This window comes from Sebastes umbrosus, chromosome 21, assembly GCF_015220745.1.
Source record: "Sebastes umbrosus isolate fSebUmb1 chromosome 21, fSebUmb1.pri, whole genome shotgun sequence".
Lineage (NCBI taxonomy): Eukaryota > Metazoa > Chordata > Actinopteri > Perciformes > Sebastidae > Sebastes > Sebastes umbrosus.
Genome location: NC_051289.1, coordinates 13,315,057 through 13,328,340, shown reverse-complemented (window position 1 = coordinate 13,328,340; position 13,284 = coordinate 13,315,057). Strand labels below are relative to the sequence as shown.

The 13,284-nt window shown below is 38.2% G+C and overlaps 1 protein-coding gene across 1 annotated transcript; it reads right to left on the bottom strand.

The window, feature by feature from the left end:
• Positions 1–284: 284 nt before the first annotated feature.
• On the bottom strand, positions 285–12,834 carry fbxo15 (F-box protein 15). Its single transcript, XM_037757446.1, has 10 exons — positions 12,700–12,834; positions 11,404–11,622; positions 8,532–8,636; positions 6,358–6,600; positions 4,849–5,052; positions 4,583–4,712; positions 4,365–4,447; positions 2,580–2,725; positions 1,259–1,383; positions 285–905 (listed from the first exon to the last, which is right to left on the bottom strand). The coding sequence occupies exons 2-10, from the start codon at positions 11,481–11,483 to the stop codon at positions 639–641; spliced, it is 1,383 nt and encodes a 460-aa protein (XP_037613374.1). The 5' UTR covers positions 11,484–11,622; positions 12,700–12,834; the 3' UTR covers positions 285–638.
• Positions 12,835–13,284: the final 450 nt, after the last annotated feature.

The following is a 13,284-nucleotide window of genomic DNA, read 5'->3' as shown; positions in this document are numbered from 1 at the left end:
GTGATATGCACATGATGTGCACATATTTGGCCAATAAAGCTGAATCTGATTCATAAATCATTAATTTAATTAATAGTCTTTTTAATTATATTACAAAGTGGTAATTAAATGTTGCAATTAATCTTTGTATCCGATTCGTCTCTCTTTTAATAGTTAATAATCCATTCATCAAAACTGTAAAAACAAATAAACTTTGGTATTATTATTAAGTACAGCAGGAGGACACATTTGTAAAATGAAATTAAAAAGTTACTGGTAAGTAAAATGTCAAAGGAGATCATGAATTATTTCGTAAATCCATTTAAAAATGTATTAATTTATTAAGCATTTAAAGACAAAATAATGAAAACGCATTATCACTGCGGCAAGTAAGTTTTTGAACTGCGATATTTTCTGTTTATACAAGATATCACTAAATAAATTGCTGTTTTAAAAGTATCAATTAAGTTTAAAAATATAATTAAAAGTGTCAATTTATTCTGGTGGCACACTCTATTATAATATCTATTATGATATAATATAATATCAGCCAATCATATACAGATATAATATGTTTAATTGAAATATTAAAAAGCATAGTCACAGTATCAAACTGTGATTAAAACCCTTAAAACTTGCAAAAAATACCGCAGACAGGTTCAGTAATCTCGACTGAAGTGCTGGTTGACTTTGCCAACCGTCACATAGACGACTAAACTGATAAGAACAAACTGCTTCTGTTCCTTCATCCATACAAGTTCCATCTCCAGCTGACCGTCTGAGTCCTGATAGTGGATCAGGAAGTGCTCACCGTCGTAGTCATAGGAGACGGGCGTCTTCTGTGGCTCCATGGAAACAGGAGAGCCGACACACCAGAAGGGTTTCCTGAATTCGTCCAGTAGCGTCAGATTCATGATGCAGCAATTCTGGCAAGGAATGAGCAATTGTCAAGACCTCTTTTCTGCACTATCATTGTTGTGATTTCAGTGGGGTTCCATTAAGTATGTATACTTCTTAAAAATATGCATCCTCATAATGCTAGGACTAAAAAAAAACTGTAAAAAATGCATGATAAAATGAGAAATAAACATTATTCTCCTTAGCCCGGAGATCAGAGGGAATGATTCTGAAATTAACTTCTTATTAGATCTGTGAACATTACAATAAAACTACTATGTGGTCTCATTAGCAATTCTTTTTACCATTTGTCAGTAACATACTTAAGATGTTGTCTTTGTATAACACATAGTGAAAACAGAGCACACAGCACATGTTGTACCTTCACGCTGCCCTGCAGGGCCTCACACCTCCAGGGCAGCGTGATGCTGCCAGATAGAGGTGTCTGCTGCGATGAGGTCGTCCTGCTAATGGCAGTCAGCTGGATTAGGCCGTCACTGATATGAGCTGGTCAAAGACAACAACACATGGCAAGTAAGTCTAACATTATAATAAGTAGCATTATAGTGTTAGGTCACGATTAGTTAAGGCTGAAAGCATCAAAATAATACGTTTAGTCATTTCAAAAACATGGCAAACACATTAGGAAGATTGTGATGTTACCTGGATTTCAATCTATGAGCTATATAAATAATCTTCATATACAATTAATTTCTTAGTGAAAATAGCTAATAAAGGTTATCGAAAATTTCAAAGGTTTTATTTGAATAAGAGAAATAGAAATAGAAATAGAAATAGAAAAAGATAAAGATTTTAAGATACAAAATAAATAAATATATGTGATGTAAAATGCTAAAGCGTGTATTGACCTGGCGTGTTGGTGGGCTGTGCAATGTGTGTATTTGTATTAGTGTCATTTGGTGTGGCAATATACAGGTATTGGCGATAACCGTGATATTTCAAAATTAAATACTTGATATCATGTAAATAATACACCTATGACAATATTGTGTAAATAATCCAGCACCTCTTATGTCATTTTATATATACGGTTATGGTTACAGACTCTCTCTCTACCTCCCTACTCGTATTCTGAGTGTAATTAATTTGCCAAAAAGAGACAAAACGCACAATAAACTAAGTTAAAGATGAATTTAAATGATAGCAGTATTCTTTTTTTTATTATTTTCTATAGATATCGCAATAATATCGTTATCATGAATTCTTTTGGTCACGATAATCGTGTAGTGAAAATCTGATATTGTGATAGCCTTAATTTGTATATAAAAATGGAAAAACATACATACAGTATGTCACAGTTGAAAGACGAACTATACAATAAAATATTGTACAGTACATGCTGAGGTGCAAATATGCAAACGTACAGTGTGGTGCAAAGGCAGAGGACAATGTGCAGCTTCACAAGGATGAGGATGTAGATGGCCTGAGAAAAGAGGCTTTTTTGGAGTCTGTCTGTATTGGACTTTTGGCTACAGAGGCATAACAACAATATGTAGTATGAGAAATAAAAACAACATAAAAAAAAGCAAACTGATAACATTAACCTTGCTCTGTATTCCTCTAAAAGTTACCATACATGTGAATCACACCTACTCTGATTGAAAAGACTAGAGTTCTTAAATGACCCATACAGCACAGTGGACAGTGTGACTTAGTGAATAATATGAGTATAAATAAATTACTTCTCCTGCAGAAGAGCTGCGGGAAGCTTCCGGACACGATCTCGCATGCAGTGTCGTGGAGAACAATGTGTAGGTGGTAACCATGGAGACCGTAGTCAGGGTCTGTGTCATCAAAAGGGGGTTTGATGATTGGAACCACGTAGGGGCTGGAGGAAGAAAAGAGAAAAAGGTTAATAATGAAACTAAGATTAGCGAGTGAAGAGAACATTAAGAAAAAGGTATTTCATTAAGGAGGCATTTCAGAGGTTTATTACTTCTGTGGACTGTAATCATGATGTGCTGGAACAGTGTGTTCTCACATGAAACCAGGAGAGGGGGCTGTGTCCACACTATGCTCAAGACTCACTGTGCTCAAGACTCACAATAGCAGTGTGTAGCAGACAGTATCAAGAATGCTGTGTAGTCTTGCTGAGGCTTTATCTCTCCTCTCGAATGAGCAGTGAAGCACCTTTAAGACTATACAGCAACTCCAGTACTAAATATCACATAACTTGAATTATTTTTTCATTTTCAGATGTATGGAAAATAAAATGTGAACACTATATAGTTTGGCCAAGTGGTTTGCCAACCCTTTAAAATAATGTCTACTTCTAACTCCTCATTTAATTTGTTTTATTTTAAGAGGCAGTAAGCCTCATTTCCACAGTTTTGTTTTGTATCCATAAATCTGTATAGTACACAAATCACGCCCCCTAATGTTCAACGCAAGGAAAGGCATCTCTTTACGGATGGATAGAAAACAGCAGATATGGGAAATAAGTTACTACATAGATATAAAACAGTGTTTTTTATATCTACGAGTGACTGTCTGTTTTCTGCCGTCCAGTCTAGACGAGTCACATTCATAACGTTACATTTTTTGTAAGTGAAGAAGTTCGACGGCATATTTAGCTAACATTGGTAGCATACTAGCTGTGTAACGTAGAGTGCATATAGTGTTTCATATGTCTTTTATCAAAATAGTTAAAAAACTGTTAAATAAGCCATCGAACATTATACGAAAAAAATAATAAATAGAGCTGCATTACATTCATCAGTTTATTAATTTGCTCATTCTACACACAGTGCATAGGTGCATACGGTCTGTCCATTATCTGCCACAAAAGTTATTTTTCAATGTACTCGAGGCAAATTTTGGACCAAAAACACGGAAGGAGGAGTTTCACAAACACATCGCAGATCACGGAGGTTCCCATAGGAATGAATGAACTTCCGGTTGACCCGCATACGTATACAGATATGTGGAAACAAGGTGTAAGGGGTGACGGTATAAAGTATTTCACAAGAAAGACAGCACAATCTGAAAAATACAGATTGTTTTGTTAACATTTTAATTTGTTAACCTACTTCATTTCTTTCCTGGGTCCTTTGATTGTGGCTGAACCTTGTACTGGCAACCACTGGTCTAACCCATTGGTTTTTAATTCAAACTAAACACTACAAAAGCAAATTCTCAAAGTAATTACCCTCTGTGTTTTAAGGTCTGCTAATGAGTGATTAAACAAAAATGACAGGTGTAACTGGTGCTGACACATGACAAGAAGAACATCCTATATATATAAAAAATATGCTACAGTCACATTATCCACTGTGGTGGTGAGATACAGGTGCCAGTGATGCTGACGCTTCAAATCTCTCCCTGCTGTGTATCATAGATGGGTCATATCAGGGGCATCGAATGAATCGCATCCTTTGAATCTGAGCCCTAACCGTCTGACAGTGATATACTGCACGCCCATATAAGCATGTGGATAAAAAAGGTGAGCCTGTTCAAGTGCAGCCTACCTAACAGAAGATCCCTGGGTGCTTCTTTCCACCAGCCTGTGGAAGTGGAGGGTGAACATGATGAAGGCGACGGAGCACTGGTCCTGCTAAGAGAAACATCGCTAAAATTCCTCTTAAATTCTTGTGTTTTTAAGTTGTAAAAATGACCGAATTTTTCAGCAACTAAAAGCTAATGAATAATGATTTTGAAATGTAATAGCTGCCTGTGAAGTAATTACCCTCCAGACACCGACGATGACGCCGGGCTGCAGCAGCTTCAGTTCAACCAGTCTGTCCTGGCCGATGACCTGCGCACTTTCAGTTAAGGCCTGCATGTCTAACTTCGCCATGAGGGACCTCCAGCCGGGTCTGACAGAGCAAGCAAAGAAAACAGTAAGTTTCACTGAGAGAAAATAGGAAACAGAGGCATAGAGAGAGAGAGAGAGAGAGAGAGAGAGAGAGAGAGAGAGAGAGAGAGAGTAGAGATGGACGCTGGCTGTCTTACTTCTTCAGGCCGGGGCATTTGAGGGCTACCCTCCTGACGCCGTGGAGGTGAAGGGTGGAAATCTGCTCGTAGTCGGGCAAGCCGCCTTCTCCACTCCAGCACAGAGTCACAGAAGTTCCCGTGAACTGGGACCAGCTCGGCTCATGAGCGCCCTCGCGCCCCGACTTATCGGAGACCGTCAGCTCCCAGGTGACGTGCAAGTTTCTAGAGTAACACAACTGCAGGATTATAGCAAAGAAGATATGACAGATATTTTGCAATAAAAGCATGTACAATTGCAGTGTGGTACGGTGGGGGGAAAACCTGAAATTAAGTGGGGAAATAACTCGATTAATACACACATGACTTACTTAATGAAATGATATGCAACGAACGAAACGAAAGCGCAGCTGTTGTGATGAATCTCTTGATCCAATTCTGTCTAAACTGTGATTCAGGGCTGCCCCTACTGTGATGCAGCCGGTGTCTCGCTGAGGCACCATCCAATATCAATTAAGTGGAGGAACAAAGCTAAAAACTGGAGCGGCCCAGGAGGCCCCGGATGACCCAGGGGATTCCGCTCTGCATTGTCTGTGTGTGTGATGTCTTGTGAAATGATTATTACCAAGGTAAATCGCATGCTCCTCAGAGTCTCTAACAGACAAACCCCCCACAGGGAATTGTCTGAGTTGGTGGGAGGCGGGAAGGGAAGGAGGAAGGTGTGTGTGTGCATGAATGTGTGTGTTGTGGATGAGGAGTTGGGGGGGGGCTAAGTAATTTATTTCAACAATTCAGACAGCCTCTGCAAGGAACACAATTATTTCTACTTCCCCTCTGTACCACAGCGACTGCCACGGAACTCAAAATTGAGTGCTGCACAGCCTCTAATCAGAGGTTATAAAAACACAGCAGAAACCGCGATGAGGGAGCTTTCCTCCAGCGTGATGGCATCCCCCTGAGCAGACATCTCGCTCAGACACAGACCTCCTTTCTCACCTTTAATAAGAAAGTGTCATTAAGTGCGATATGAAAAACAAACCACGCTTTGTTTTTGATAGCCGGCGGCTTGAACTGTCCTCTAGTCTCTACCCTTGAACTTTCTTGACAGGGTGGATCTCCGAAGTTATACTGCTTGCTAACCACAGACAGGGCAGGGGTTCCCATGATACCTCACAGAGCCGCTTCCAATTGTAAAAACAAACCAGACATACCAAACAGATGGCAGATGGTATACAAATCAACACACCTTCTTTTTAACTGAAATAAAGTAAAGCCGCAAACTGTAAAAATATAGAACTAATAGACACAATGACTCCCAGAGAAATAGTGAGACCCTTTTCTCACCTCAGCAGCTAAGGGATTCAAACACTTGAAAACACATGGTAAGCACTCAATTAGCTTAACTCACAAACAACACTTGCCAGGCTACTCAAGTGTCTGGTAAGTGGAATCAAGCGGCTGGTACATTAAACAAATCATACACCTCAGGTGCCTCCATCTGAGTGGTGTTCGCCTCTCTCCGTCTCTTACCTGAGGACCCGCTCCGTTTGGTTGGGCAGCCCGGTGTGGCGGCTGATGACTCTAAGATGACTCTTCAACTTGTCCTTGTCATACATGGCTACAGTCTTGAAGTGCAGCCACTTCCAGTAGCCCGCAGCCCGATCATGCACCTCCACTGTGGCCACCTTCAGCAGCAGCTCGTCCATGCACTTGGGTTTCCGCTTTTTTTTATTCTTGCCCAACTCTGCTATGTATAGCTTGTTCCACAGAGCACTGCAATGATGGAATTGACAGGTACAGAAAGGTGAAATGTCACTGTCAGTGAAAACGACCGAAAATGGTTGATAGACAAGTGATTGAATTATATGAAATATGTCTGATACGCTAATGTGTTACAGGTGTGTTGTTTTTCAATGCAAATGTTCTGTTCTTTGTGTATTGGTTGATAAAAAATATGCACTCTGATAAACTTCCTGTTAATGGATAACTTTATTTTCCCATGTTTTTGTGTCTAAGCGACTAATGGGGACAACACTTTTGAAATTGGTCCAGTATTGAGGGATAATGCTGCAGCCGCCAGCCGCTAAATGAGCTGTAATGTAATCCTATTGGGGCAACCTGGCGCCGTCAGTTTATGTCCAGTAAAAGTGCTTGTTTCTGCCACTGACTAACTCGGATTGTTAGAGATATTAAACGCTTTTCTTACCTTTGGCTTGATCTGGTCTGTTTGTTATTGTGTGTCTCGCTTGGAAAAGCCTCGTTCTGAAACCTTGCGTCGCATCTACATTGTTGAAATCATCTAAATATTTAGCAATGACATTTTAAAAATCTTTTAGATAACACTAAGCTACGCTTTCTGTACTCCAGCACAACAAACTCTGACAACACCGGTGTCCAGTGGCACTCCTCTCTCCACTTTCACTCACGTTTCCATCGTTGTCTTCCGGCAACGAGTCACATGACACAATGACAAACAGGAAACGGAAGGTAAGAAAAACGTTTCATTTCTCTGTAGGGTCCTTTCCATAATGTTGTCAGACACTTAGGATAAGAATCTGATCCTGTCCGTGGCAAAAACAAGCACATTTAGTGGATGTAAACTGACGGCGCCAGGTTGCCCCAATAGGATTACATTACAGCTCATTTAGCGGCTGGCGACTGCAGCATTCTCCCTCAATACTGGACTAATTTCAAAATGTGTTGTCCCCATTAGTCACTTAGACACAGTGACTTAGTATCATTACTCATGCCAGTTTTAGACAAATCACTACTAGTTTTGATACGTGATAGCAAACTTTACAACATTGTGGAGTGAAACAACACAGCATTAGGTGTCACTAATACCTAATCCCACTCTTCCTTATGAGACGTCATGTACAAGTTTTCTGTTTTGAGGTGGACATGAAAACTGCCTGACAAAACAACAGATGTCTCTGCACAGTATATAATATACAAAACCCAGTTTCTACTTAATTTTCCCAGGCGTCAATTCATGTGGGACGCCAACCTAAAACGTCGTCTTTAAGTGAGTAATTTGTGGTGAAGGACAACGAGGTTGCCAGATTGCCTGTCTACAAGAAAGCTGTCACTTTGCAAAAACAAATCTCCATCTAATCAAGTCATTTCTGTCTAAACTGAGTTCTGAAAGCTATTCATTAAGAAAAAGTGAACTAATCTGCCAATGCTCCAAGTATTTTTCAACTTATTTCCAGTAAAGTAGACTTTTTTTTAAAGATTTTTTTTTCAGAAATGTGTGTACTTCTCTTGAAATAAGAAAGAATAATGAAGGTCACAACAATACAATCAAGAAAAATAAAATCTATAAAATTATCAACTTATGAATGACAAACTGATCCTTATTGAAGTTATTTAAAAAATAATCAACAATTCTGAGAACCACTTCATCATTTATGTCATGTTTTAAACAAAAATGCCAAAAACATTCACTGGTTTCAACTTCTCTTGTTGGTCACCTTGGGCTCTGGGAAACTGTGATGAACAGTTTATTTTCAAAAATATTTTAGACCAAACAATTAGTAGAGAAAATGATCAACAGATTGTTTATAAAAATAATCCTTGATTGCAGCATTTTACAACTTGTTTCAAGAAAATAAGACAAAAAGGTGTTCACTGTAGGATTGGATTCCTAAAATGTATTTAATGTACTGTGTATTTTGCATTAACAAGACCTGGCTGGTACTTACTTATCATTGGCGAGCTGATAGAAGAGCTTATTGACGTGGCTGATGGTGAATAGAGCGGAGGCATCCAAGTATGACAGAATCTTAATCAGGATCTCAGATGGCAGTCTGTGGAAAAGAGGTAATTAGACATCACTACAAGGAAGTGTCACCGGTGTTTTTGTTCAACATGCACTTCTTTAGAGGCGGCGGTGGATGAGACAAATGTGCTCTCGACAGGCTACTTGGCAATCTTATCATACACCTCTGGCAACAAAATGAAATGACCCGTATCGGTGTTCTCACTCAGTAGATTTAGTATAAAACAAACACAACATTGACTTCAAGATTTACTGTTTTGTGAAGCACTGTTATGAGACTTTAATATGAAAATACACCTAAATCACAAAACAACAGAAGAGGGTGTTAAACCCAGTAGATCCATCACATTTGCTCGGATAAAATTTTGACATCAGAAAAAGACCCAAGCGGCAGGAAGTGATGAATTAAAGAGTGAGTGAGACTCAATCTCACATCTCAAGTCACCAGTGTTAGATCTTTTATCTTTCTTGGTATGAGTATATTTGGGTATTGAAAAAAAAGACTTGTGAAAGAGTTGTGAAAAGATGTTCTATGTAGAAATATTGATCTGATTGCACCTGTCCAGGTTAATGACGCCAGTGCCATCCAATTCAATCTCTGGAGTTAGTAATATATTCATGTTCACATTACCCGCCTGGTCAATCACTGGCATTTCACTACATATCAAACACCAACCAGATGAAACAACTTCAGAAATGAGACATAAAATGAATAAATCATTTGGTGTCTAATCAAAGCTTTAAAATTCAAATCACTCAATTGGCTGTGGACATGTACAGAAATATTAGTTTGAGTCATTTTGGGCATTTCTAAAAGTGTGAAAAGAGAAATGACTGCTAGGAGATTGGTTGACATGCATCACAAGACACATATCCCCAATATTGCAAGTAAATTGTCGCATAAAGATAACACTGTGTTCATCTTAAACCAGTGTCTATCAAGTCTAAAATTAAATCTAAAATTTCCACACAAGGCCACCTATGATTTAACTTAATTTTAGGGAAAGAGAATTGCTCTGAATAAACTAGAGCTGAAACGAGTAGCCAATAATCGATTAGGGGGTCAACAGAAAATTAATCAGTTACAATTTTTAACTCAATTATAAGTCAAAAATACGAAGCATTCTCTGGTACCGGCTTCTCATATGTGACGATTTGCTTTTTTTTGTTATGTCATAGCAAACTGAAGATCTCTTGGTTTTAGAGTGCTGGTCGGACAAAACAAACGATCTGAACACTTCACCCTTTGGCTTAGGGAAACAGGTATTTTTCACTTTTTCCTGACGTTTTATAGAAGGTTAATTGATTAACTGAAGAAAATAATAATAATGAAATCATTGATAGTTTCAGCCCTGATCTAAAATACATATTTACAGTAATGTGCAATGCATTTTTAGGGCAATTGAGTCAGGTTTGGATTGCTTTAGACATAATGTTCCAGTAGACTGAGACCAATTTGAGAGAGTAATTTGTGTGTATTGAGATAGATAGATAGATAGATAGATAGATAGATAGATAGTAACTTATTGATCCCGAGGGAAATTCAAGTTTCCAGCATCACAGTTCCACAGTGCAAAACATGTTAGTAAAAAGGCAGTAAAAAAGTTAGTAGTGCAAAGTACAAAACATATACCAGATATAAAAATACAAGGAGATGAAGAAAACTGTTAAAACTGAATATAGTGCAGGGTAACAGCTGTGATACACGACTATTAAAAAAGTGAATATAGTGCAGAAGAGACTGTTAAAAATGAATATAGTGCAATGTATCTCCAGATCTTATGACACAGGGTTCTTAAAAACTAAATAAATATATAAAATTAAAAATGTGCTTTCAGTGCAACAATATTCTTGCTAAATATGATTTTTTTTTATAATATGTTTATTGGGTTTTCTTATTTTCACAAACACAATAAGGATAAAAAAAAAAACAACAACAAACAAACAAACACTGGTACAGCTCAGATCAAAAAATGTATATAGGAGGTCATAGGAAATCATCCATAGTGCAGAGAAGTCCCAGGATTTTTATGAGTTCATGTTCAAGAGACTACTTGTGAGATAATGGAGGAGAGATCAGGTCCAATATAATTCAGATAGGGCTGCCAGATATTGTGGAACTGATCTACTTTGGCATATTTGTGAGATATTCCAAAGGGACCATCTCAAATATGACTTTACGCCAGCCTTGGACAGAGGGTTTCTTATCACTAATCCACTGTAGTAATATATTTTTTCTAGCAGCAAATGTAAGAAAGTTATATAACCTTTTTGTTGGCTGCAGTAATTATATTTGTACTTGGGGTTCCTAAAAATCAAAGATTCATTTCTAAATCCATAATATTTCAGACCAGTACTTCTGTAATTTATGACACGACCAAAGGCAATGGGTTAAAGTACCTATTTCTGTTTTACATTTGAGACACAGAGGAGAAAAGTGAGGGGTCAAAATATGATTATTAATCTGCTTCAATAGCATTACACTCTTGTTTGCTATATAAGAAATCACAGACAAAGACAGGTGAAAGCAATGGTGTGATTGCTGCTGTCTGACCAGGTGTTTCATTGCTGTATTTACTGCCTACATTCAATGGGAGGAAAGAATCAGATTCATTTCAACATGTAGTGAAGTGTCTTCTTCCACCTGTATTGATTTGTTGCTCTGCTTTTATTGCGTTTTGCTGTCTATAAATCCTTTTACTTCTACAGGGCAGTAAAGCCTTGACTTGCTACAGTTTGTGAAGCTGTTGAACGTCACGCAGGTGTAAAATACGAGTTGTGTTGTGATAGATTACCTGTTCATATAGTTCAGAGATGATTTGTCAGCTCTTTTGGACGTCTTCACTCTGGAAGTAGCTGCTTTTGGTGTTGCCATTTGTTTCTCTGCTCTTGACCTCCTTTGAGTCAAGATACAAGATAATTGATGTTTGCTAGGAAGTGCCAATCACCATGGTGACGTCCAGTCAAGTTCCGTGTTTCAGGTGCAGAACAAAGCTTCCGGTGGTGGGGTGGCCCTTCAAAATAAAAGCGGTTAATCTGGTCATTTGAATCATAAATTATACTTTAATATATTTCTATTTATATGCTTACAGTTTTTCTCAATTGTTTACACACAAATACTGGTACTTGACACACAATGACCACAACATGTAACTCATGCACCAACCCCCTGAACCAATTCTGCTAAACTACAAGCACAATTCCTGCTTTACACTCAAATTGAAGTTCTAAAACACACTTTTTTCAAAACACTACACACAATTCTCTGCATTTGGCACAATTTTCATGAAGAAAATCTCGTTTTCACAAGGAACACACTGTCATTCAAAATTCTAAAGTCAATTGCCCTACTATGCACACTGACTCATCACATGGGCAAACACCTGTCACACAGTGTTACAATTAGCAATCAGAGCTTTAGCATAAAAGGGCAAACATTGCTTGTGATGTGGATGAGGTGCTGTGGCCAGACCGAAACAGAAGAGAGGATGCAGCATAGTTTTTTTTTCCGTTTTTTTTTTACTGTAACTGTATACAGTAAATTCTTCTGTTGTTTTGTATGTAGACCACTGTATGTGCAACTTTGTGTTGGTTGGGATGTACACTGTGTACATTGTTTTTGTGGGGAAAATAAAATATATTTGTTACCGTGTATTTGTGTGTTCTGAGTATAAAAACAATATTCTAAAATATTTTACAACACACTTATGTATGTACTGTCTTTAGTAAGTGTAACACTGAACAAAAAAAAGGCCTAAGTCATTATGATGAATGGAGAAGAAGTGTTTTCCATTCATCATAGTGTTTTACATTGAGCACATCAGTGTTCAACTAGTTCTTATAAATGTCTATTCATATGATGGTTTGTGTGTGTCATTTGAAAACAAAATACCATTTTGAGAAGAAATACCATTGTTTTGAATGTAAAGTTTCATTTTGCAGGAGAATTGAGGGGTTTTGCCCATTGTGTGTGTGTTTTTTGATTTGTGTGTAGAGTTCTGAGAGTATGAGGCATGCTTTCAGAAAATGTGTGTAAACAATCGAGAAAAACTGTAATATACTGCAATATTTTAATGTAGCAGCCTACAAACAGTATGTGCTTTGAATCAAATTAAATTAGAATAATGTTGGATATTAATGATGTGTCGGTCACGAACGAGCCGCTTCAAACAGCCGGCTCTTTTAAGTGAACGATAAGAGCTGGCTCTTTTTTTTTTTCTTTCTTTATATAATTCAAGGTAGAATGATAGGATGATCTTCTCCGCGCCACGGGCACTCCATGCACTGACTGTGATTGAATGTTGTGTTAATGACATCCGTGCGACCAATCAGGTGATGACAGACAAGGATCATACCATCAGGCAGGGAGGGACGGGGGTGGGCGGTGCGCTGACGTTCTACAGGTACAGAGCAGGAGGGAGAGGAGGAGAGAAAGAGAGAGGAGTGTTGTGCGCGAATAGCAGACAAGATGAGTGACAGTCGGAAACGAAGCAGCATGTAAAATTATAGTATTCTGGAAATTATAAGGTTTAGCATAATTATGTTGAATAATTTAAGTGATATATATGCACACATACTAATCCTAGGTCAAAACAGCGCTAAATTTGGCTGAATTATAAAAGGCAGAAGTGGTCAAATGAAGAGCCGTTTGAGAGCCTAAAGAGCCGGCGCTTCTT